Raw genomic sequence first — 26,410 nt, forward strand, 5'->3', positions numbered from 1 at the left:
TAAACCAAAGGTGCATTACTGATCGTTCACTAGCACTGCATTATATGTCTCTGTCTCTGCTGCAGGATCTATAAGAGCCCCATTCCGTATTCATAATGAATTGTACTATACAAGGCAGTCTGATAGCATCGGGACAACAGCTGTGCTTAAGGATCTGCCACTGAGCCCTAATCAGGGATATGGAATAGAGAGAGAGGGAATCTAATGCATAGGATCAGGGGAAATTAGAGCCATCTACAGAAGACCCATATGGAGCTGCTTCTGCTTCCCATGCTGTTGAAATGGGATGAAGCCGTCTGCTGTCTGTTGTGAGCAGAGAGAGGGTGCCCTGTGGAGTTAGAATTAATTCAAGTTGGTAATTAATTTAGCTGACAGGAAATAGGGGATATAGGGCTATATTTTAACAAACCTAACGCAATGGTAACTTTAAGCGCTGGCAGTAGCGCTATAGATTCGGGGAGTGTCAGAAATATTTTGGGCTATTTTCACAACAAGAATTATCGGCGCAGTTGCTGGCAGCGCGAAAGGGCTGAGCTTTGACGAATAAACAAGTTGTGGGTGTGTTGAGGCTTGGCCCCTCACTGGCCAATCAGAAAGTGCTCCATGGCTAAATATGTGGTTCCTTCACGGTCTTTTATGTATTGCCTTAGAATCAACTCCATTTCCAATGTTAGTCCTTTGTAGTTTGTTAAACAGCTTACAGAAACAAAATAATACAATGTAGACATATCCCATCTTTGCTAAATATGTTAATTTGAACCATCTGCAGTCCACATTGTTCTAAGTAATTGCATGTCTTCAATAGCATTCACACTGATATAGGGGCTAGACCTACTGTAAATTACATTATGGCTGAGCATCGACATGCCAAACATTGTCAATAAGAAAGATTTCATTCATTATTGATACGGCCTAAAAAGAGAGCAAATAATTTGAATCAAATTCTTAACAAAACAACTTATTTTATATAGGCTGTCTAAATACACTTACACGCACCATCATTTCTTCCTGTGGGCATATACAATGAAATATGTTTTACAGACATCCAAACTTTTCACAGTTGCTGAACAAAGATCCAATATAAATAGAAAGGGAGAATGTCCCCTCACCGTTATACTGCTCCCAAATATGTTTTATATACAAATTGGAACCATCTTACAGATCGCATTCACACTTCTCCAGAAGTTGCATTGCATGCGTGCCACAGACATTCTCACCATAAAACCAGGACAGTGAAAGATTCTAATAAGTTTGGTTTTAATCAAATGAAACAAAAAACAAGCTGTTTGTTTTTTCAACAACAATAAATACATGTAAAATGTAATGACAAAATCGGCAGCATAAAAAAAGACACATGCATTGCTGTTGAACCAGCCTTCGGTATAGTAGGCCTAGGGTAAGGGTAGCCTAGGGGCTTGGGTTTAAAAAAAATATGGAAAACTGTTACAGGAAAATAACTTCTAAGTACAATGTTACGGGAGTAGTCATTCACGTGAAATGAAAGCCATGTGTCACAAAACAAACAATACCTCACAGTGATAGGGTGCAAAGAACTGAACTAAATAGTGTGTGATAATGACATACAGGTGTGTGAACAGGTGATCAGAATTCAGGTGATTGGGATCTGGGATGAGCTGCATTCAGAGGATCTACATGTTTGAGGTTGTGAGTTGGAAGCAGATGTTACAAGCATTGCTAAAATAATGTAGGCCTGCCTACAATACATACAGTAGATAAAAATTGAATGTCAGCTCACTGTTTTAATCCTCTCAAACTTGATATTTTAATAATGCTTTGGTGATTAAGATTTCTTTCCAAGTGGTCTCAGGAGCCAAACCCTTTATTGACGGTCTTGACTAGCCTACTTGATTGCATTGGGCAGGACAAAAAGAAAACAGACTTAATTGAGAGTAGGGGAGGCAATGCTTGGTTCTTAATCAAATAAAATGAAATGAGGAAGAAGCATGAGTGTTTTATGTTTATAAATACGAAGTATACAGGCCCCATATCACATATTGTTCCATGCGCATATGGGCAGTGTGCATCATGCCATAACCATCTATGTTACCGCTAAAACTAGCTTTTGGTTGGTCTTAAATATCCCTACATGCGCTGCCTGAAAATAGCACTTTGGATCATGTTTTTAAGGACACACCTCAAATATTTCCACACCCCTGTCAATTGCCAAACCTGGCGTTAGGGCTGGAAAATGCTGGTGCACCAGTTTTTACATTTTTGTATTTTTATTTAACCTTTATTTAACTAGGCAAGTCAGTTAAGAACAAATTCTTATTTACAATGACGGCCTACCAAAAGGCAAAGGCCTCCTGCGGGGACAGAGGCTGGGATTAAAAATAAAATATAGGACAAAACACACATCACGACAAGAGAGACAACACAACACTACATAAAGAGAGACCTAAGACAACAGCATAGCATGGTAGCTACACAACATGACAACAACATGGTAGCAACACAAAATGGCAGCAGCACAACATGATAGCAGCATAAAACAGGGTACAAACATTATTGGGCACAGACAACAGCACAAAGGGCAAGAAGGTAGAGACAACAATGCATCACGCAAAGCAGCCACAACTGTCAGTAAGAGTGTTGATGATTGAGTCTTTGAATGAAGAGATTGAGATAAAACTGTCCAGTTTGAGTGTTTGTTGCAGCTTGTTCCAGTTGCTAGCTGCAGCGAACTGAAAAGACGAGCGACCCATGGATGTGTGTGCTTTGGGGACCTTTAACAGAATGTGACTGGCAGAACGGGTGTTGTATGTGGAGGATGAAGGCTGCAGAAGATATCTCAGATAGGGGGGAGTGAGGCATAAGAGGGTTTTATAAACAAACATCAACCAGTGGGTCTTTCGACGGGTATACAGAGATGACCAGTTTACAGAGTATAGAGTGAAGTGATGTGTCCTATAAGGAGCATTGGTGGAAAATCTGATGGCCGAATGGTAAAGAACATCTAGCCGCTTGAGAGCACCCTTACCTGCCGATCTATAAATTAGTCTCCGTAATCTAGCATGGGTAGGATGGTCATCTGAATCAGGGCTAGTTTGGCAGCTGGGGTGAAAGAGGAGCGATTACGATAGAGGTAACGAAGTCTAGATTTAACTTTAGCCTGCAGATTTGATATGTCTTGAGAGCCGGACAGTGTACTGTCTTGCCATACTCCCAAATACTTGTATGAGGTGACTACCTCAAGCTCTAAACCATCAGAGGTAGTAATCACACCTGTGGGGAGAGGGGCATTCTTCTTACCAAACCACATGACCTTTGTTTTGGAGGTCATGTGGTTTGGTAAGAAGAATGCCCCTCTCCCAACAGGTGAGACGAAATTGCAAAGTAACGTGCGTGTGACACTAGCGCCGCCTAAACGCCAGCCGAAAAAAGAGCCCATTGCATTATACTTAAAGTTTAATATAGGCTATTCCTGTTGGCTCAGATGAGTTTAGCCTACATGAGTTTACAATACCAAAAACCTGATTGTTACTATAGGGGGTCTTACACTTTGTAAGGTGAGGCCGATGTGTTAATGTCTGGTGTGTGATCAGACTAACTATATGCCTGCAAGCTTGACAAAATATCTCTTAGCGCTGGCGAGTTCAATGTTGAACATATACAGTTGAAGTCGGAAGTTTACATACACTTAGGTTGGAGTCATTAAAACTTTAAACAGCTTGGAAAATTCCAGAAAATAATGTTTTGGCTTTAGAAGCTTCTGATAGGCTAATTGACATCATTTTAGTCAATTGGAGGTGTACCTGTGGATATATTTCAAGGCCTACCTTCAAACTCAGGGCCTCTTTGCTTGACATCATGGGAAAATCAAAACAAATCAGCCAAGACCTCTGAAGAAAAAAGGTAGAGCTCCACAAGCCTGGTTCATCCTTTGGAGCAATTTCCAAATGCCTGAAGGTACCACGTTCATCTGTACAAACAATAGCACGCAAGCATAAACACCATGGGACCACGCAGCCGTCATACCGCTCAGGAAGGAGATGCGTTCTGTCTCTTAGAGATGAACGTACTTTGGTGCGAAAAGTGCAAATCAATCCCAGATCAACAGCAAAGGACCTTGTGAAGATGTTGGAGGAAACAGGTACAAAAGTATCTATATCCACAGTAAAACGAGTTCTATATCGACATAACCTAAAAGGCAGCTCAGCTCCAAAACCGCCATAAGAAAAGCCAGATTACGGTTTGCAACTGCACATGGGGACAAAGATCGTACTTTTTGAAGAAATGTCCTCTGGTCTAATGAAACAAAAATAGAACTGTTTGGCCATAATGACCACCGTTATGTTTGGAGGAAAAAGGGGGAGGCTTGCAAGCCGAGAACACCATCCCAACAGTGAAGCACGGAGGTGGCAGCATCATGTTGTGGGGTGCTTTGCTGCAGGAGAGACTGGTGCACTTAACAAAATAGATGGCATCATGAGGGAGGAAAATTATGTGGATATATTGAAGCAACATCTCAAGACATCAGTCAGGAAGTTCAAGCTTGGTCGCAAATGGTTCTTCCAAATGGACAATGATCCCAAGCATACTTCCAAAGTTATGGCAAAATGGCTTAAGGACAACAAAGTCAAGGTATTGGACTGGCCATTCCAAAGCCCTGACCTCAATCCTGTAGAAAAATTGTGGGCAGAACTGACTCAGTTCCACAGCTCTGTCAGGAGGAATGGGCCACAATTCACCCAACTTATTGTGGGAAGCTTGTGGAAGGCTAACCGAAACGTTTGACCAAAGTTAAACAATTTAAAGGCAATGTTACCAAATACTAATTGAGTGTATGTAAACTTCTGACCCACTGGGAATGTGATGAAAGAAATCAAAGCTAAAATAAATAATTCTCTCTACTGTTATTCTTACATTTCACATTCTTAAAATAAAGTGGTGATCCTAACTGACCTAAGACAGGGAATTTGAACTAGGATTAAATGTCAGGAATTGTGAAAAACTGAGTTTAAATGTATTTGGCTAAGGTTTATGTAGACTTCCGACTTCAACTGTAGCTTGACATGTCTCTGGGTAGAGCACTTATACCATCACTAGGGCCAGGTGTTTACTCTGATCAGGAATCATTATGGGCTACCTACCTAGGGCTCGAGTTTTTCCATGCTCAATTCACGTGGTCTGGAATAACTCCTAGCCCCAGTTATACCATCACACACAGTTAAAGTTTTGGACTTTGAGCATTATCAATCAGAGTCCAGAGGGAAGCTATTTGGCTCTGTGTCTGAGCAGACAGGCAGTGGCCCCAGCTGAATGCATGTATGTAGCTCGTCTTGCTCCTGAGAGGAGCAGCAGCATCTCTGCTGGGATTACATAATGCTGTGTGAGTACAACACTGAAACAGGAGCAGCTTGTGTAATTTAAAGGCAGGCAGCAATGAGCTGCAACAGCAAAGATATGCCTTCATTCAGATTACTTGTTTTGTTGGTTTAGAAAAGCTTGAGGGTTTATTTGAGTTCCATTCAATCGGTATAACTTCTACAGTTGTAGTTACATAGTCATATTGTTGAGTAGCATTAATAATATAAATCTCTCTTGGGGGTTTAGGCCTTGTTTGCTGTAATGCACTTTACGACAAATGAATTTTGTAAAAGCTCTACATGAGTTAAATTCAAATAACTATGATTGAAAAGAACCAGTCGTTTTTTTAAATTGAAGTTAATTTGTTATTTTCATTCATGCTGTGTAAAGCCACATGACAGGCGCTAATCCTGTACAGTCCTGGTGAGGACGACAACCATCAGTTGTGTAAAAGATGAATGAGACATTTATTTTAAACAATGGGCATCTGAAATAAGGTTGTCGATATCTTAAATTGCGAGTGACATTTGCAGTCATCATATTCCACTTGTCCGACATTTGTCTCACTTCACAATGGAGATATAAATGGGATTGGATTCTGCCTGTCACTTATTAACTGAAGAGGGTGAGGTCAGTGTAGTTTCCAGGGGGAATCGTATTATGCCATTCAGATTGCAGATGCTTTATTATTATTATCCTAGTGCGTAGTTAACTAACGGTTAATAAAATAAATATCATAAAATAAAGAAATAAAAATCCTCTTGTCTGTGTCATCCTCTTCATAGACAGTTCTTATCTTAACTCATCTAATTTGTACCATATTAAGATTTTTGTAGAGAATTAAATGAAGATGCCTTAAAATAAAGGAGTATGACAAACATTCACATTTCAAACAATTGAGCCCACTTTTATTTATTCTCCCTAGGCATACTTGTTGCCTCCCACAATGTATCAATGTCACTGCTTTTGCCTAGGGTCGGGTTTTCTTTTATTCCCTCCTAAATGCAATATTGTCCCACCTAAAGTACTGTTGCATTTTGAGTTCTTGGGATTAGATATTGGAGCCTGTTCATGGGATTAGCTATATTATGTTGTTTATGGGATTAGCTTTATGAGCTTGTTTATGGGATTAGCTATATGAGTTTGGTTATGGGATTAGCTATAGGAGCTTGTTTATGGGATTTGCTATATACATTTGTTTATGGGATTAGCTATATGAGTTTGTCTTGTTCATTGCTACTAAATGTCCTACTTTCAGTGTGACTTACTTTTGCAGATTTCCCCCCAATAAACCCATTCGGATGTTATCTTGGTGCTGTGGATGGATATGGCCATTCCAGAATGATGAATATGATCCATTAGTCGATTACTGGAACTCATCACTGATGATCTGGGATGGAGCTCTCTGGCCTTGATGTTGAAGAACAATCTGATAGTTACAGTTGAAGTCGGAAGGTTGCATACACTTAGGTTGGAGTCATTAAAACTCGTTTTTCAACCACTCCACAAATTTCTTGTTAACAAACTATAGTGTTGGCAAGTCAGTTAGGACATCTACTTTGTTCATGACACAGGTAATTTTTCCAACAGTTGTTTACAGACAGATTATTTCACATATAAGTCACTGTATCACAATTCCAGTGGGTCAGAAGTTTACATACACTAAATTGACTATGGGAATTTTTACTAGGATTAAATGTCAGGAATTGTGAAAAAACTGAGTTTAAATGTATTTGGCTAAGGTGTATGTAAACTTCCGACTTCAACTGTAAATGATCCCACAATTGAATCCCTTATCAGATAAAAGCATTTCTGAATCTGATGATAGCAGAAGCTAATTTCTCTGTGTGAGTGTGCGTGTTCCTGCATGGGTGTGTAGATCTCTGTTCAGTTTAGTGGATATGTAGATCTCTGTTCAGTTTAGTGGATGTGTAGATCTCTGTTCAGTTTAGTGCATATGTAGATCTCTGTCCAGTTTAGTGGATATGTAGATCTCTGTTCAGTTTAGTGGATGTGTAGATCTCTGTCCAGTTTATTGGATGTGTAGATCTCTGTCCAGTTTAGTGGATATGTAGATCTCTGTCCAGTTTAGTGGATATGTAGATCTCTGTCCAGTTTAGTGGATATGTAGATCTCTGTCCAGTTTAGTGGATATGTAGATCGATCTCTGTTCAGTTTAGTGGATATGTAGATCTCTGTTCAGTTTAGTGGATGTGTAGATCTCTGTTCAGTTTAGTGGATATGTAGATCTCTGTTCAGTTTAGTGGATGTGTAGATCTCTGTTGCCAGTCTCTGTACAGCTTAGCACTAGAACTGACAGCAACAATAAGCTTCATTCTCAGGGTGTCATCTTTCCAAGCTAAATGAACCAGCATCTTCACTCATCTGCAGTCTGTACAATGACTTCAGGATGAAATAATGCTTATCTCTGCTAGGGTTGAGAGGTTCAACACAATGTTAAATAATTCATGAAAATCATGGAATAAGGATGACAGAAACAATACAGGAAGAAGTTTAATTAGGAGGTGGATTTATAAAGTGGATTAAGGCATGCATTGATTAAAATGAATGAGTAAATGAATGGAATAAATGGGTTGTTTATTCAAGAACTGACTCAGACATTTAGACCTATTTTGTCGGACGATAACATAAGGAAAATGGAGGATATGATAATACAAGACGTCCCTTTGTTCAGGTCAAATCAGCTTTCAATGTTCTTTTTTTTGGAAGAAGTGTGTACACAGGCCTAGACTGCACTAAGTGTTGATTGATATTACCTCTTCACTTCTTCATTGTGTATTTCAAACTCTTACTCCTTTACCAATGAAGGGTCTTTTCAACGTCGTGCAGTAAAGTGGTCTCATACAAGCAGGGCAAACACATGAATATAGATCCCTCTGTTCTGTACGACATTAACATTTAATGATTTAACAAAATGAGGCATTGTAGACGTTACAGGGAGGGATCCTAGGAGGGAGGAGGGTACGCTAGTCAGCCTGATAACAGCCTGATAACAATTTGATGATATTTTACAATTATTGTTTATTTGATTTGCGTCATTTGCTCAGATAGGCCTAGCTTTTGCCCCTGAGCTCCATTGCACAATGATAGAGTACAGTCCAAGTCTAGCTTTTCTCCTCAGACTCTTGGATGTTGTTGTGCTTGGATTGAAGCTGTGATCTGGCTGTCATGCCTGCCTTATGTCTGTTCACATGGACCAGCCGTGATGGTATTCCCCACTGGCCAAGAGAGAGAGAAGAGAAGAGAGAAAGAGAAAGAGAAAGAGAGAAAGAAGGTGTGGAACAATACCCAATAATGACAAAGCAAAAGCTGGTTTTTCAAAAAATGTAGCAAATTTATTTAAAAAAAATAAAAAAAATATCACATTTACATAAGTATTCAGATCCTACACTCAGTACTTTGTTGAAGCACCTTCGGTAGCGATTACAGCCTTGAGTCTTCTTGGGTATGACGCTACAAGCTTGGCACACCTGTATTTGGGGAGTTTCTTCCATTCTTCTCTGCAGATCCTCTCAAGCTCTGTCTGGCTGGATGGAGAGGGTCGCTGCACAGCTATTTTCAGGTCTCTCCAGAGATGTTCGATCGGGTTCAAGTCCGAGCTCTGGCTGGGCCACTCAAGGACATTCAGAAACTTGTCGTGAAGCTACTCCTGCGTTGTCTTGGCTGTGTGCTTAGGGTCGTTGTCCTGTTGGAAGGTGAACCTTCGCCCCAGTCTGAGGTCCTGAGCGCTATGGAGCAGGTTTTCATAAAGGATCTCTCTGTACTTTGCTCCGTTCATCTTTTCCTCGATCCTGACTCGTCTCCCAGTCCCTGCCACTAAAAAACATCCCCACAGCATGATTCTGCCACCACCATGCTTCACTGTAGGGATGGTAGCAGGTTTCCTCCAGATGTGACGTTTGGCATTCAGGCCAAACAGTTCAATCTTGGTTTCATCTGACCAGAGAATCTTGTTTCTCATGGTCTGAGAGTCCTTTAGGTGCCTTTTGGCAAACTCCATGCAGGCTGTCATGTGCCTTTTACTGAGGAGTGGTTTCCGTCTGGCCACACTACCATAAAGGCCTGATTGGTGGAGTGCTGCAGAGAAGGACAACCATTTAAGAATGATGGAGGCCACTCTGTTCTTGGGGACCTTCAATGCTGCAGAAATGTTTTGGTACCCTCTCCCGGATCTGATCATCGACACATGGCTTCCTTCGACCTCATGGCTTGGTTTTTGCTGACATGCACTGTCAATTGTGGGACCTTATATAGACAGGTGTGTGCCTTTCCAAATCATGTCTAATCAATTGAATTTACCATAGGTGGACTCCAATCAAGTTGTAGAAACATCTCAAGGATGATCAATGGGAACAGGATGTATCTGAGCCTAATTTCGATTCTCATAGCAAAGGATCTGAATTCTTATGTAAATAAGGTATTTCAGTTTTTTATATTTAATATTTTTTTAAACATTTCTAAAAACCTGTTTTTGCTTTGTCATTATGGTGTGTAGATTTTCTTTAATCTATTTTAGAATAAGGCTGTAACGTAACAAAATGTGGAAAAAGGGCAGGGGTCTGAATACTTTCCGAATGCACTGTATATTGAAATAGAGAGAGAATGTGTGGGAGAGAGGCAGGAGAAGGAGAGAGTGAATGTGTGGGAGAGGAAGAGAAAGAGAGAGGCAGAGTGGAGGTGTGTGGGAGTAAGAGAGGGGGTGAGAGAGAAAGAGAGGGGGAGAGAGAGAAAGAGAGGGGGAGAGAGAGAAAGCGAGGGGGAGAGAGAAAGAGAGGGGGAGAGTGTTCTGTAGTAATGGTGAATATTGGGGTCTGGACACCTGAGAGCCCAGATGCTTTCCTCTGAACACAAAAGCTGCCAATCTCTCACTCTCTCACTTTCTGCCTCTTCCTTCTCCCTGCTAATTGTAAGCTGTGCAGCCAAATTAGATGTATTTGCACATTGGAATTTAGCCTACCTTTTTATATACATCCATACTTCAGCACAGTGTGTATTCCTCTTGCATTCTTGGACCCATTAAAGGAATCTTCTCTTTAAACTCTCATTATCAACTCCTCTGACACTAGCAGGGTTAGGTTGTACCTGTAAAATATGATATATGCAAAGTGGAATTATATTCACAATTAACAGTACTACTTGTTTTGTTTGAATACATTTAAAGTAGATCTTAGTTAGCTTTGTCTTAGGGTAGGAGTGCTGATCTAGGATCAGGTCCCCCTGTCCATATAATCATATTCATTATGATCTAAAAGGCCAAACAGATCCTAGATCAGCACTCCTAGTCTGAGAGGCCCAGGGATTTTCATTTCCCAGAGCTAGTGGCTCAGGTGAACAAACTGCTGACCCATTTCAACTGAACACATGACAATGTTTAAACCTGAAGGAATATAGGTCTAATCTCCATGTCTGCCTACTACTGTTGTACTGCATAGGTCTATGGGATTGTGTTGGAATTTGCCTAGTTTATTTTGGAGAATTGTACTAACCAGCCATAATGGAAGTACAATTCAAACAACCTAAAAGGGTTTTTCGGCTGTCCATAGGAGAACCCTTTGAAGAACTATTTTTGGTTCCAGGTACAACCCTTTTCAGTTCCACGTGGAACCCTTTCCAGAGAGTTCTACATGGAACCCAAAAGGGTTCTACCTTGAACCAAAAAGGGTTCTCCTATGGGGACAGCCAAAGAACCCTTTTGGAACTCTTTTTTTCTAAGAGTGTAGCCACTGTAGGCTACCCAGCCATAATGGAAGTATAGAAGAACTACATCAAAGCCTATTCACCATTTCCCAGGAGTTAGTTTCTTGGGCGTTTTGCACAATGTGTTGCTACTCCCTACCCACTTGACAGTTGTTCTTGTAGCTTAACTGTGTATTCCCTCTGCATTTAGGGGAGCGACGTCGGTGGTGTGCAGATGTCGACAGAAGGGAACACTGAAGCCGTACGCAGTGAAAACACTGAAGAAAACAGTGAGTTCTCACTGGATGTTCATCATATTCTTAGTGTAATATTTTTACCCAGAGTACAACAGGTACATGTTTCTTCCTTAACCCAGTTCTGTTTTGTTTCTGCAGGTGGATAAGAAGATAGTTAGGACAGAGATAGGTGTTCTACTTCAACTCTCTCACCCAAACATTGTAAGGGTTCTACACACTTTTGTGCTGTCCTTGCATAGAATTAACAATTGTTATTATGTTTTTTATTGATACTGAATTTATGTTTGTTTTGTTTTATTTCTTTCAGATCAAACTAAAAGAGATCTTTGAGACCCCTTCAGAGATCAGTCTGGTCTTGGAACTTGTGACTGGAGGAGAGCTATTTGAAAGGTTAGTTAACTGCCTTAATGGTCACACGCACACGCACCCACACTCTCTGTACCATTCCTCTGTTACATCACAACATGTTTTTCTCTCAGGGTTGTGGAGAAGGGCTTCTACACTGAGCGGGATGCTGCTGATGCTGTCATACAAGTACTAGAAGCTGTTGCAGTAAGTTGACTTCCTTCCTCTGACACCTGTCAGAAAGTAGGCTAATAAATGTCTAGCAAACTCTTGACATACCGTAATGCTTTTGACCTGCATAGCTGGGGGGCACCATCACACATTCACTCTGCCTGTCCCTTTATCTATACATTGTAAAGAACAAAATGGCACCAATAGAACCCTTTTTCCATAATCAAATCCTAAATTTACTATCATTTGAACCAGCATTGTTGGACCAACAGTGTAAATGGATCAAGTATGCTGGATTTCATTGAGTCATCACATAACCATGTGGCTGTCTCTCACTGTGCTATCTTTGACATGTCATCAACATGGACCAAGGCATATGTCTTCTTCCTCATGTTAAGAGTCCTGTTGAACAGGCATTCCCATGTTAGTGTATTCCATGATCCTTTGTTAGATTGCTGTTGCTAAGGAGAATAGTTAAACAGTGATTTTTTTTTAAACACATAGACCCCTTTCCTTGGGGCGTTAGGTAGACTAGTGGTTAGAGAGTTGGGCTAGTAACCAAAAGGTTGCTGGATAAAATCCCCGAGCTGACAAGGTAAAAAATCTGTCGTTCTGCCCCTGAACAAGGCAGTTAACCCACTGTTCCCCGGAAGGCTGTCATTGTAAATAAGAATTTGTTCTTAATGTTCTTAACTTACTTGTCTAGTTAAATAAAGGTACAATTTTCCAGTACACGACACAATGACGTCACGCACACATGCGCGCGGCAGTAAGAAAGCCATCGCCAACATATCCTAGATGTGTTTTATTACTTCTAAACAGAATACGTGTTTTGGGTTCTCATAGGCTTACAATTATGTTTCGATTCTTACTTGAACAGTCGCTAAGATTATATTTGGCTGTGATCTTTTCAAAAATAACTATTTTGGATGCAGCAGTTGTTAGCTAGAATGCTATAGCTCAATGATATAGGCTAGCCAAAGAGCCATTTTACTGGTTGAAGTTGTGTTTTTTTAAGTATAATGCGGTTGATTTGCGATGATGACACAAACATTATATTAAGCAGGACATTCATACGAGCCTTAAAATCCAATTATAATAATCCAAAAGTTGTGTGAAATGCACTTATAAGCAACATGTAAAGAAAGGATTTCTATAAGAACTCCCCCTTGTTCAGTCACCAGCTTGCCGCACGTCGCCCCCGTGCGGCAATGTTTGCAACACAGCGGTCTGTTGAAATCAGTTCAGGGCTTGTTGTATAGGCAGTCTGAAACGGCCTGGTTTCACAACGAGCTGAATGAGGAGAAAAAAAACGGGATTTCTGAAGCCTCCAGATCTTTTTTAAGTTTCCTTGTGTTGTTGAGCAAGCGTCGAGGAAGTCTCTGTTCCGTGTTGATTGGGAGTGATGTATTTACAGTGGAAACGGCAGAGAGGTTCTGCAGTCTGTCTGTTACATGATCAAAGCCATCTGGATATCTAGCTAACGTCCCAGTGGAGCATCTTGGTAGCCTCATGTCCGGCCAATCTCACTGGCACGTCTACACTTAAATCCCCACTCTGTTAGTGACAGATTAGAGTCTTTTATTATAGGCATCTCATTTGGTGTTATCTTAGTATCCCAATGTGTTTATTATTTTAGACACGGAGAATCTGGAACCCCGTTTTAGATCCGTTAAACTGTTTACTGTAAAAGGCGGTATTAGGCTAGGTAAGGTTCTTGATGTTGAGATTTTAAGATTGAGAGGTAATATTTCCCTCATTGGCCAAATACATCGGCTCGCCCACCTCTCACATACTTTACTTTCTCTGGCAGAAGAGATCCACTGTCAATGAGAACACCGAGCTGTGTCGTTGGCCTATTGGCCACAAAATCTTATTTTGAGTGGTGCTATGGCAGCCGTGGGAGACCTGAGATATCTGTGGTGGTATGTGCGTGTGTAGTGGGGGCTACTGTATTCCCTCCTGCCTTCTCTTCATCCCTCCATCCCACACTATACTTGTCAGATGAGAGAGGACACCTTATCTGTGTCGGCTCCATAGAGCTCTGTGCAGGAGAGGAGAATTCCCCTCTGACATCACAGCCATTACACTGAGGGGTTGTCACAATACATAGTGTGGGGAGAAAATGATGCCTTCATTCACTGTGAACGAGGTCTATTCAACCTAGCCATTCCCAATGAGAAAATATTACTGTTTTGTTGCACAATAAGGATAGCTCATTCAGTACTAACCTTGATGCTTAGCATTTTCATTCCAGTGGAATGGAATGTGGTTCTTTAACAGCTTAATGTTACATAAGAAACTAGGGATTTGCATAACCACTAACCCACCCACAGTGTGCAGAAGATAAGTTATACAATAGGTTGCTTTACAAACAGATGTCATTATCAAGACAGTGAGCCGTAGAGTAGGTCTATACTCTATATCTTATCCATGACACTACAAAGTCTTTGAACATATTGCTTTCCCTCACTTGAATCCCACCTCTTCTTTTCAATGGCCAGCTTATCAAGGTAGCTGCCTTGTGCTGCTGTTTTCTGTAACTGGGTAGACTTCTATGTCCCACATTGCCTTGTTTGATGAGTTACTGTGTTAACACTGGTGAAAGTACTCGCTGAACCCAAGAATAGTTTAAATCATGCGTACGTCCAGTACACAGTATCATCGCACAGTGTACAGGAAACTGCCAAAATAAAGGAAGCACCAACATAAAGTGTGTTAATAGGGTGTTGAGCTGCTAGAACAGCTTCAATGCACCTTGGCATAGATTCTACAAGTGTCTGGAACTCTATTGGAGGGATGCGACACCATTCTTCCACTAAAACAAATTGTTGGTGGTGGAAAACACTTATTCAGGTGTTGCTCCAGAAGTGTTCAATTGGGTTGGCATCTGATACACACACACACACAGCTTAGAATAGGCAATGATAAGGTAATTCAACTTTGCATATCCATAGAACATTTTCAACAGTGTACTATTTTTATTTATTTATGTAACCTTTATTTAACTAGGCAAGTCATTTTCAATGACTGCCTAGGAACAGTGGGTTAACTGCCTGTTCAGGGGCAGAACAACAGATTTGTGTCTTGTCAGCTCAGGGATTTGAACTTGCAACCTTTCGGTTACTAGTCCAACACTCTAACACTTCTGGAGGCTACCCTGCCGCCCCAGTGCACTATAAAGCAGGAATGTTATAGTTCTCTGTAGAAAATGAATTGTGGGAGCGGGCACCGATTCATTCGGCGGTGCTGAATCCCCAAATCCCCAAACAGTCCAGCTCCATACACACCAGCAGACAAATCAATAGCACAAGACGTGTGTAGGAGTCATACAGCCACCTGGGTGCTATGGTGTTGCCTTGTGTCTTTGTCTTTATCCAGTACCTGCATGAGAACGGCGTGGTGCACCGAGACCTGAAACCTGAGAACCTCCTATACGCTACCGCAGCACCAGATGCTCCCCTCAAAATAGGTTGGTGGGGTTACTCAATACCCTGTGGGGTTCACTACGATTATCCCAAAGAACATCCATTGACTCTGTTGTGCTATCAGAGACAGAACTGACTTGATCAGACATAATTAGGAAATCAATGCCAACGATTATATTCTATTGGAATGATCTATTACTATTTTCTATTCTACCGGTATTCTATTGTACTATTTTATTCTAAATACCAGATATTCGGACTTCCAGAAAGAGGCATCATTTTTAATATAGCTCTGTCTCTCTCTATCATTTTGCAGCTGATTTTGGTCTGTCGAAGGTCATCGATGATCAGGTCACAATGAAGACTGTTTGTGGTACACCAGGATACTGTGGTAAGTTGTAAGTTGTAACCCATTACTGTAATGCTTTTTCATTCACTTGGAACATAATATTTGCTAGCTACAGGACTAGAGATTGCCATTTCAGACCAAGCAGATGTTTCTTGTATTGGTTGCATGCTTAACTTGCCAAGATTTGAGCAGAGAAGGTTACCATGAGGACAGGGTGTATATTGTAATGTTTATCCACATACTACATAGTACATTTTTCCTTGGATAAATAATTACTGAGTAAGAATTCCCTACTCTGTTTTCACCACTGTCTCTCTCCTTCCCCCTTGTGCTGCCTCTCCCTCCCTCCCGCCCTCCATCCTGCTCTTCTCTTTTTCATCTCCCCCTCCCCCCTATCTATCCTTCCTCCCCTCCCTCCAGCCCCCGAGATTCTGCGAGGAAGTGCTTATGGACCTGAGGTTGACGTGTGGTCGGTGGGAGTTATCACGTATATCTTGTAAGGGATACCAGCCCCTCAAAAGTTTACTTGAACCCTGAATCACATCATTAAAAGACATTGGTTATTTTGACACTCAACAGTTTTATTCATTTGTTAGCAGCCCAAAAAAATACATCAAGAATTTGTGTGTTCTTTCTTTGAGGAATTACAGACCCTTTTAAGTTGTATTTTTCGGCCATTTGGTTTCTGAACCAAGGGTGTTGGTGCATTCCTGTTGTATAGCTCCTGAGTGATTTTGTTTCTTTCACATACTGATTGGTATCCATATTTGATTTGATTCAGTATGTGGTTGTGAGTTCCCCATTATACAGCAAGCCAGGAAACGGTAGTGCAACTGGTAGCAACAGCATTCAGAAGAATCACTGCTATACAGACTCACTACTAGTTAATGAATATTAAACTGTAAAAATAACATATTTTGAAGGCACATCAATCTGGGAGAATAAGAGACTGTGTGACTAGAAAGCCTTAGTGCAAGTTGGATTGGACCTCTAATAGAGTTGTAGCTTAGGCCCCTGCTGCTATCAGATCCTGTCAGACTGTAGCCAGCTATTGAATCAATAGACAGGAGCTGTCTGTGGTTGATGTATGCCTCGTATTTCATCCTCCCTGAAAGGCTATGTGGCTTTGAACCGTTCTTCGATGAAAGAGGGGACCAGTTCATGTTCAAGAGGATCCTCAACTGTGAATATGAGTTTGTCTCCCCCTGGTGGGACAATGTGTCCTTCAACGCCAAGGACCTGGTGAGTTTTATTGACTTTTACCAGGGGTGTATTTATGATACCAATTCTATCGCAAAACGTTTTGTCTGTTGCAAAATGTTATTCAATGAAAACTAGAGTTTCTATTGGACAAATTCAGGTTGGTCCCATCCCGTTTTGTTCCGCTTGCTTCTGTTTGTTTCTGTTTGGTTCTTAGTTAAGACACCCCTGGGGTCCTGAGGTTACCACAGTCACGCTGGCAAAAACGTTCCCCTGGTACTTAGGCGTAATTGATAAATCAGTAATTGGTGGAGAATGAAAACCTAGTTCCGTGGGAGACCTACTGGCTGCATTGTAGAAGAGAGGAAGTAGCAAGCGAGAGGCATAACTGGACCCACAATCTGTCTTCTCCAGCAAGTGGTGCTTTTCCTCTTTTTTTGCTCACCAAGAGATGAGTTTTGTATGGAGGTTCATGAGTGTCGAATTTAAATGTATTTGTTTTTTAAAATGTTACCTAACCCGGACGACCCTGGGCCAATTGTGCACCACCCTATGGGACTCCCAATCATGGCCGGTTGTGATACAGCCTGGATTCGAACCAGGGTGTCTGTAGTGACGCCTCAAGCAATGAGATGCAGTGCCTTATTTGATCGAATAGAAGTTTCGTAATGCTTAGGTTTTTACGAGTTTACTGATATAAATAATACATGTGACATCCCGGCAACTTTGGAAAAAAACACTTTCTATCAGAGTTGTGCCTTTGGCTAGAATGGTCCCACCTTATCTTGCCTCCTCCTGACTGCCTTCCATTTTTGAAGATGTTTCTTTTCATTGTTAGAGCGCTCAATATAATGGATTATCTGTGATTGTGCCATTGGGTCAGGTGAAATGTTTCCCAGGTGAAATGTCAGTGTGAGTGTGTCCATGTTGGGGGCGGCAGGTAGCCTAGTGGTTAGAGTGTTGGACTAGTAACCGAAAGGTTGCAATATCGAATCCCCGAGCTGACAACGTAAAAATATGTCATTCTGCTCCTGAACAAGGCAGTTAACCCACTGTTCCTAGGCTGTCATTGTAAATAAGAATTTGCTCTTAACTGACTTGCCTAGTTATAAAAAAAATATATTGGTGTGTCTGATTATCAAAGAATGTAAAAAAGGAGGGTAACTAGAAATGCAGGGCAAACAGACTACATCCATCTCTTACTGTACATTCTGAATTTTATCTCCACATTATGAACTGGACCGACTTGTTATGTGGACAGAAACCTGCGTAAACAGCATCCAAGAAAATAATGAATTCAGTCTCAGTGACCCAGTTACTAACCATATATGACGTACTGCTGTCCTGTAGGTGAGAAAGCTGATTGTCCAGGATCCAAATAAACGGCTGACGACCTTGCAAGCGCTGGAGCACCCCTGGGTGACTGGGAAGGCAGTTAACTCAGCACATATGGACACTGCTCAGAAGAAACTGCAGGAGTTCAATGCACGCCGAAAACTCAAGGTAGATGCAAAACAACGTTTCTCAATAGGATTTTGTACAGTGGTTGAGGGCAAGTAGTACCTTGTCTAATTTATTGATGTCAGGAGATTTTAAAGTCATGATTGTGTAGTTGTGTCAAGATCCTTTGAATGTATTTTGAATGCAAGCATAGACAAACATAAACTCAGCAAAAAAAGAAACGTCCTCTCACTGTCAACTGCGTTTATTTTCAGCAAACTTAACATGTGTAAATATTTGTATGAACATAACAAGTTTCAACAACTGAGTCATAAACTGAACAAGTTCCACAGACATGTGACTAACAGAAATGGAATAAGGCGTCCCTGAACAAAGGGGGGGGGGGGGGTCAAAATCAAAAGTAACAGTCAGTATCTGGTGTGGCCACCAGCTGCATTAAGTACTATAGTACATCTTCTCCTCATGGACTGCACCAGATTTGCCAGTTCTTGCTGTGAGATGTTACCCCACTCTTCCACCAAGGCACCAACAAGTTCCCGGACATTTCTGGGGGGAATGGCCCTAGCCCTCATCCTCCGATCCAACAGGTCCCAGACATGCTCAATGGGATTGAGATCCGGACTCTTCGCTGGCCATGGCAGAACACTGACATTCCTGTCTTGCAGGAAAGTACGCACAGAACGAGCAGTATGGCTGGTGGCATTGTCATGCTGGAGGGTCATGTCAGGATGAGCCTGCAGGAAGGGTACCACATGAAGGGGGAGGTTGTCTTCCCTGTAACGCACAGCGTTGAGATTGCCTGCAATGACAACAAGCTTGCCTGCAATGACCCTCCACCTCCAAATCGATCCCGCTCCAGAGTACAGGCCTCGGTGTAACGCTCATTCCTTCGACGATAAACGCGAATCCGACCATTACCCCTGGTGTGACAAAACCGCAACTCGTCAGTAAAGAGCACTTTTTGCCAGTCCTGTCTGGTCCAGCGACGGTGGGTTTGTGCCCATAGGCGATGTTGTTGCCGGTGATGTCTGGTGAGGACCTGCCTTACAACAGGCCTAAATTTACAAGCCCTCAGTTCAGCTTCTCTCAGCCTATTGTGGACAGTCTGAGCACTGATGGAGGGATTGTGCGTTCCTGGTGTCACTCGGGCAGTTTTTGTTTCCATCCTGTACCTGTCCCGCAGGTGTGATGTTCGGATGTACCGATCCTGTGTAGGTGTTGTTACACGTGGTCTACCACTGCGAGGACGATCAGCTGTCCACTCCCTGTAGCGCTGTCTTAGGCGTCTCACAGTACGGACATTGCAATTTATTGCCCTGGCCACAACTGCAGTCCTCATGCCTCCTTGCAGCATGCCTAAGGCAAGTTCACGCAGATGAGCAGGGACCCTGGGCATCTTTCTTTTGGTGTTTTCCAGAGCCAGTAGAAAGGCCTCTTTAGTGTCCTAAGTTTTCATAACTGTGACCTTAATTGCCTACAGTCACTAAACTGTTAGTTTCTTAATGACTGTTCCACAGGGGCATGTTCATTAATTGTTTATGGATCATTGAACAAGCATGGGAAACAGTGTTTAAACCCTTTACAATGAAGATCTGTGAAGTTATTTGGATTTTTACGAATTATCTTTTTTATACATTTTTTTATTTTTATTTTACCTTTATTTAGCCTTTATTTAACCAGGTAGGCTAGTTCTCATTTGCAACTGCGACCTGGCCAAGATAAAGCAAAGCAGTTTGCATACAACACATACAACAACACAGAGTTACACATGGAATAAACAAACATACAATCAATAATACAGTAGGAAAGTCTATATACAGCATGTGCAAATAAGGGAGGTAAGACAATAAATAGGCCATGGTGGCGAAGTAATTACAATATAGCAATTAAACACTGGAATGGTAGAATGTGCAGAAGATGAATGTGCATGTAGAGATACTGGGGTGCAAAGAAGCAAGGTAAATAAATAAATACAGTATGGGGACGAGGTAGTTGGATGGGCTATTTACGGATGGGCTATGTACAGGTGCAGTGATCTGTGAGCTGCTCTGTCAACTGGTCCTTAAAGCTAGTGAGGGAGATGAGTCTCCAGCTTTAGTGATTTTTGCAGTTCTTTCCAGTCATTGGCAGCAGAGAGCTGGAAGGAGAGGCGGCCAAAGGAAGAAATGGCTTTGGGGGTGATCAGTGAGCTATACCTGCTGGAGCGCGTGCTATGGGTGGGTACTGCTATGGTGACCAGTGAGCTGAGATAAGGTGGGGCTTTACCTAGCAGAGACTTGTAGATGACCTGGAGCCAGTAGGCTTGGCGATGAGTATGATGCGAGGGCCAACCAACGAGAGCGTACAGGTCGCAGTGGTGGGTAGTATATGGAGCTTTGGTGACAAAACGGATGGCACTGTGATAGACTGCATACAATTTGTTGAGTAGAGTGTTGGAGGCTATTTTGTAAATGACATCGCCAAAGTCGAGGATCGGTAGGATGGTCAGTTTTACAAGGGTATGTTTGGCAGCCTGAGTGAAGGATGCTTTGTTGTGAAATAGGAAGCCGATTCTAGATTTAATTTTGGATTGGAGATGTTTAATGTGAGTCTGGAAGGAGAGTTTATAGTCTAACCAGACACATAGGTATTTGTAGTTGTCCACATATTCTAAGTCAGAACCGTCCAGAGTAGTGATGCTGGACGGGCGGGCAGGTGCGGGCAGCGATCGGTTGAAGAGCATGCATTTAGTTTTACTTGCATTTAAGAGCAGTTGGAGGCCACGGAAGGAGAGTTGTATGGCATTGGAGCTCGTCTGGAGGACACAGTGTCCAAAGAAGAGCCAGAGGTATACAGAATGGTGTCGTCTGCGTAGAGGTGGGTCAGAGAATCACCAGCAGCAGGAGCGACATCACTGATGTATACAGAGAAGAGAGTCGGCCTGATAATTGAACCCTGTGGCACCCCCATAGAGACTGCCAGAGGTCCGGACAACAGGCCCTCCGATTTGACACACTGAACTCTATCAGAGAATTAGTTGGTGAACCAGGCGAGACAATCATTTGAGAAACCAAGGCTGTTGAGTCTGCCAATAAGAATGTTGTGATTGACAGAGTCGAAAGCCTTGGCCAGGTCGATGAATACGGCTGCACAGTAATGTCTCTTATCGATGGCGGTTATGATATCATTTAGGACCTTGAGCGTGGCTGAGGTGCACCCATGACCAGCTCTGAAACCAAATTGCATAGCGGAGAAGGTACGGTGGGATTCGAAATGGTCGGTGATATATTTGTTAACTTGGCTTTCGAAGACCTTAGAAAGGCAGGGTAGGATAGATATAGGTCTGTAGCAGTTTGGGTCTAGAGTGTCTTCCCCTTTGAAGAGGGGGATGACCGTGGCAGCTTTCCAATCTATGGGAATCTCAGACGATACGAAAGAGAGGTTGAACTAGTAATAGTGGTTGCAACAATTTCGGCAGATAATTTTAGAAAGAGAGGGCCCAGATTGTCTAGCCCGGCTGATTTGTAGGTGTCCAGATTTTGCAGCTCTTTCAGAACATCCGCTATGTGGATTTGAAAGACAGGGTCCTGAAAACGGGACTTTTCTTTTTTTGCTGAGTTTGCATGATTGCTATAATACCTAGATTCATCAGCATAGTCAGAGTGGGCCTACACATGAATCGTAAACTGTGTCAATGAATGATATACTGTGTACTGTGTGTTCGTTGACAGGCTGCAGTAAAGGCCGTGGTGGCTTCGTCACGATTGGGCAGCGCTGGCAGTCACGGCAATGCTGACAACAGCAAGAATATCAACTGCAACAACTCCGCCAATCAGAAAGAGGCACAAGAGGAGCAGCCACGGAACGACCAATCACAGTCAAAGATCCAGGAAGGATCCTAACTGTGGATCTCCTCTGTTGTTGTGACCCTGTGCAGACATTCTACCCTCCTGTTGGACTGTGAAATTGCTGAGAGGAGCTATGTGGTCTCACCTGTACTGGAGATACTCTGCCTGGCTTTATTGCATGTGACTGATTTATTAAACGATGTACAACCATATTGACTCGGTACATTGGAACGACATGCCTACAAGTATTTAAAGTACATGTGAAATCAGAGTTTACTACTGCACATTCCCATTTCATAACTCACACAAGTAGCTTCATTGGATGGTTTATCTCTTCCATTATACCATGTTATAACTGCAAAATGGCCTCCAAGTGTTCCCAGTATTAATTTGCCAGTTTGTAAATTAATTCATAACAATTGGCAGAATAAGGATAGTAGGTCATTATGTGTTCTGGTAATCATCATGCTGCTTTGGTGGCAGAATATAGACTGAAGAATCGATCTAGGTTGATTTTCAATACTGGTTGAGTAAGTCGACAGTATCTGGAGAACTGGTTGGACACATTTTCCAGGCGGTCATAAATTTAACCTTTATTACAACTTCTAAGGAGAATGCCTTATTATTGTATCTTATTAACTGGATTTTACACTCCCTTTGTAAGAAATATTTCATATCTTGTTAAGAAATAGATTAGAAACATGTTCAAATCAATCAATTGCACAATGATTGTGTTGAAATTGACTTTCAAGGAACATAAGGTTATTTCATAGTGTAGAGTTGTTTTAGCATTAAGAACTTTTCACTTTTGTATACCAAAATATGTTGTGTACAACTGAAAAGGCACCCCAGTTTTTTTATTGCCAAATACACCATTTGCAGGGAAATGGATGAGTAGATAAAATTTGATTTGATTTGATGTAGCTATTCAGTGCCAAAATTGTTTGAGGCTGCTGCTTTATTTGATAATATCCCACCTCTGTCATATACAATTGAAGAGACTGTAATCTTAGTGCAAATATTTATCTCTCATTATAAACTGGGTGGTTCGAGCCCTGAATGCTGATTGGCTGACATCAGTGGTATATCAGACCGTATACCACGGGTATGACAAAACATATTATTTTTACTGCTCTAATTACATTGGTAACCAGTTTATAATAACAATAAGGAACCTTGGGGGTTTGTGGTATATGGCCAATATACCACGGCTAAGGGCTGTATCCAGGCGCTGCGCATTGCGTCGTGCATAAGAACAGCCCTCAGACGTGGTATATTGGCCATATACCACCCCCCCTCGTGCCTTATTGCTTAATTAACCCATAAACTGACATGCTGTGTTATGGAATGATTTTTTAAATCTACAAAGAAAAAGCTGTATATTGAATTTTAGCATGCTTTTGCCCTCAGTATAAAGGAATGATGTGGGTAATATATGCATGTAGGAATGTTGAATTGAACTGCTGCGGTTGCCTGTAGAAATGCACTATAGTTGGCTGACATCACATGACGGACGTAATCTGTGTTAAACAGTGAAGTATTAGAGGCCTCTTAAGACATTAACTTGATATTCCTTTTATATGCTCAAGGAAACATTAAATAATTCAATGTTGTCTTAAAATGGTTACCATTAACATTGATTTGGTAAGGACTGCAGGATAAAAAAAAATAATAAACAATATGAAGTTACATATGTTTGGGCAGTTTTGTATATCAGACGGCTTATGTACTTTTTGAACTTGTATACAAATGGTTTTTATTATTTTTAGTGACCTACCATTTCCAGTGTTTCCGCTACATTGTAGATGAACTAGGTGGGGTGGTCTCCATCGCTCAGTACTGGAAGATGCCTCTATACTGACCAATGTCTATGGTATAATGTATGTAACAGGTCAGTGTGGAGAGAGAGTGAAATGTAAGGGGCATCTATGGATCCTGTGGTGCAAAGGTGAGAGCACTACCCTGGGCATTGGCAGTAGTATTCTGACATACACCATGTTACAGAATTACCCCTCTCTCAAACTTTCCTCCCATTTGAACCAAGCCCATGCCAACGGGTAAGCTCCTCCAAAGACCATCCCACTGCTGCCAACAATGTAAGAGGCCGAGGTGGAGAAAGAGTGATGGGGCATGATCATTGGGCACGATCCATGGATCCTGCAATTGGGCACTACTCCTTATAGCAGAACACTCACATACACCTTGCTTACAAAACATATACAGTATATATATAGTACATGCATAGATGGCGGCAGGTAGCGTAGGGTTACTGTCTGCTCCCGCTCTTCCTCCCCCTGGCTCTCGGATCCCCAGCATTACGCACTCAAGCCACCATCAATATGCACACCTGCCTTCCCCCCCGTCACGCGCATCAGCAATCATTGGACTCACTTTGACTCAATTACTATCTGTCTGTTCCCAAGCTCAATTCCCTGCTTCGGGATTGTCATATGTCCATGTTACCCGTGTTCTGACGCTGTTCCTGTCTTGTTCTATGTCTGTTCCCTATTAAATGTTTGACTCCCTGTATCTGCTCCACTCCTTACACCTGGAGGTTAAGCTCGTTGGGTCAGTAAACGAAAGGTTGCTGATTTGAATCCCTGAGCCGACTAGGTGACAAATCTGCCAATGTGCCCGCTTTACCCTAATTGCATCTGCAAGTTGCTCTGGATAGGAGCATCTGCTAAATGACGTGAATATATATACTACCTCACTAACCGGTGTCTGTATGTAGCCTTGCTACTTTTATAGCCTCGCTACTGTTTTTCACTGTCTTTTAACTGTTGTTTTTATTTCTTTACTTACCTGTTGTTCACCTAATACCTTTTTTTGCACTATTGGTTAGAGCCTGTAAGTAAGCATTTCACTGTAAAGTGAACCTATTGTATTTGGTGCAGGTGACAAATAAACTTTGATTGGATTTGACGGTAGAGAAATTAACATTCAATTTTCTGGCAACAACTCTGGTGGATTTTCCTGCTTTCGGCATGCCAATTGCACGCTCCCTCAAAACGTGAGGCATCTGTGGTGAGGCCTTTTATTGGTGAGGCCTTTTATTGTCTCCAGCACAAAGTGCACTTGTGTAATAATCATGCTGCTTAATCAACTGTCAGGTGGATGGATTATCTTGGCAAAGGAGAAATGCTCACTAACAGGGATGTACAGTGCCTTTGTAAAGTATGTTAGGTTACAGCCTTATTCTAAAATTGATTAAATAGTTTTTTCCCTCATCAATCTACACCCAATACCCCACAATGACAAAGCAAAAACAGGTTTTTAGAAAAAACTGAAATATCACATTTACATAAGTATTCAACCCTGCACTTAGTACTTTGTTGAAGCACATTTTACAGCTATTACAGCCTCGAGTCTTCTTGGGTATGACGCTACAAGCTTGGCACAACTGTATTTGGGGAGTTTCTCCCATTCTTCTCTGCAGATCCTCTCAAGTTCTGTCAGGTTGAATGGGGAGCGTTGCTGCACAGCTATTTTCAGGTCTCTCCAGACATGTTCGATGGGGTTCAAGCCATGGCTCTGGCTGGGCCACTCAAGGACATTCAGAGACTTGTCCCAAAGCCACTCCTGTGTTGTCTTGGCTGTGTGCTTAGGTTCGTTGTCCTGTTGGAAGGTGAACCTTTGCCCCAGTCAGGTTTACATTGTAGAATAATAGTGAAGACATCAAAACTATGTAATAACACATACGGAATCATGTAGTAACCAAAAAAGTGTTTATTTGAGATTCTTCAAAGTAGCCACCCTTTGCCTTGATGACAGCTTTGCGCACTCTTGGCATTCTCTCAACCAGATTCATGAGGTTGTCACCTGGAATGCATTTCAATTAACAGGTGTGCCTTGTTAAATGTTAATTTGTGCATGCGTTTGAGCCAATCAGTTGTGTTGTGACAAAGTATGGGTGGTATATAGAAGATGGCCCTATCTTGTATAAGGTAGTTGTGAATTTGTTAGAATACTTGTTAGATTTTACTGCATAGTCTAGAAGCACAAGCATTTCGCTACACTCACATTAACATCTGCTAACCATGCGTATGTGACCAATAAAATTGGATTTGATATGATTTGAAATAAGCAAAGAGAAACGACAGTCCATCATTACTTTAAGACATGAAGGTCAGTCATTCCGGAACGTTTCAAGAACTTTGAAAGTTTCTTCAAGTGCAGTCGCAAAAACATCAAGCGCTATGATGAAACTGGCTCTCATGAGGACCGCCACAGGAAAGGAAGACCCAGAGTTACCTCTGCTGCACAGGGTAAGTTCATTAGAGTTAACTGCACCTCAGATTCCAGCCCAAATACATTTTTCACAGAGTTCAAGTAACAGACAGA

General features: G+C 41.8%; 1 protein-coding gene and 1 long non-coding RNA gene across 2 annotated transcripts in view; both read left to right on the forward strand.

Moving 5' to 3' along the window:
- LOC115149339 (calcium/calmodulin-dependent protein kinase type IV) overlaps positions 1 to 22,276 on the forward strand; it is a 29,907-nt gene extending 7,631 nt beyond the window's left edge. Inside the window, exons 3-12 of the mRNA XM_029692126.1 lie at positions 11,240 to 11,318; positions 11,424 to 11,486; positions 11,593 to 11,675; positions 11,765 to 11,837; positions 15,183 to 15,273; positions 15,546 to 15,620; positions 15,999 to 16,074; positions 16,694 to 16,820; positions 18,129 to 18,281; positions 21,950 to 22,276. Of these exons, the coding sequence (XP_029547986.1) occupies positions 11,240 to 11,318; positions 11,424 to 11,486; positions 11,593 to 11,675; positions 11,765 to 11,837; positions 15,183 to 15,273; positions 15,546 to 15,620; positions 15,999 to 16,074; positions 16,694 to 16,820; positions 18,129 to 18,281; positions 21,950 to 22,120 (991 nt within the window). The 3' untranslated portion in view covers positions 22,121 to 22,276. The remainder of the gene's footprint in view (positions 1 to 11,239; positions 11,319 to 11,423; positions 11,487 to 11,592; positions 11,676 to 11,764; positions 11,838 to 15,182; positions 15,274 to 15,545; positions 15,621 to 15,998; positions 16,075 to 16,693; positions 16,821 to 18,128; positions 18,282 to 21,949) is intronic.
- LOC115149340 (uncharacterized) lies at positions 12,455 to 14,493 on the forward strand. The gene is made up of 2 exons (XR_003866850.1): positions 12,455 to 13,509; positions 13,615 to 14,493. It is a non-coding gene; the product is annotated as an uncharacterized LOC115149340 (long non-coding RNA).
- Positions 22,277 to 26,410: the final 4,134 nt, after the last annotated feature.

The sequence above is a fragment of the Salmo trutta genome, chromosome 15 (genome assembly GCF_901001165.1).
Source record: "Salmo trutta chromosome 15, fSalTru1.1, whole genome shotgun sequence".
Taxonomy (NCBI): domain Eukaryota; kingdom Metazoa; phylum Chordata; class Actinopteri; order Salmoniformes; family Salmonidae; genus Salmo; species Salmo trutta.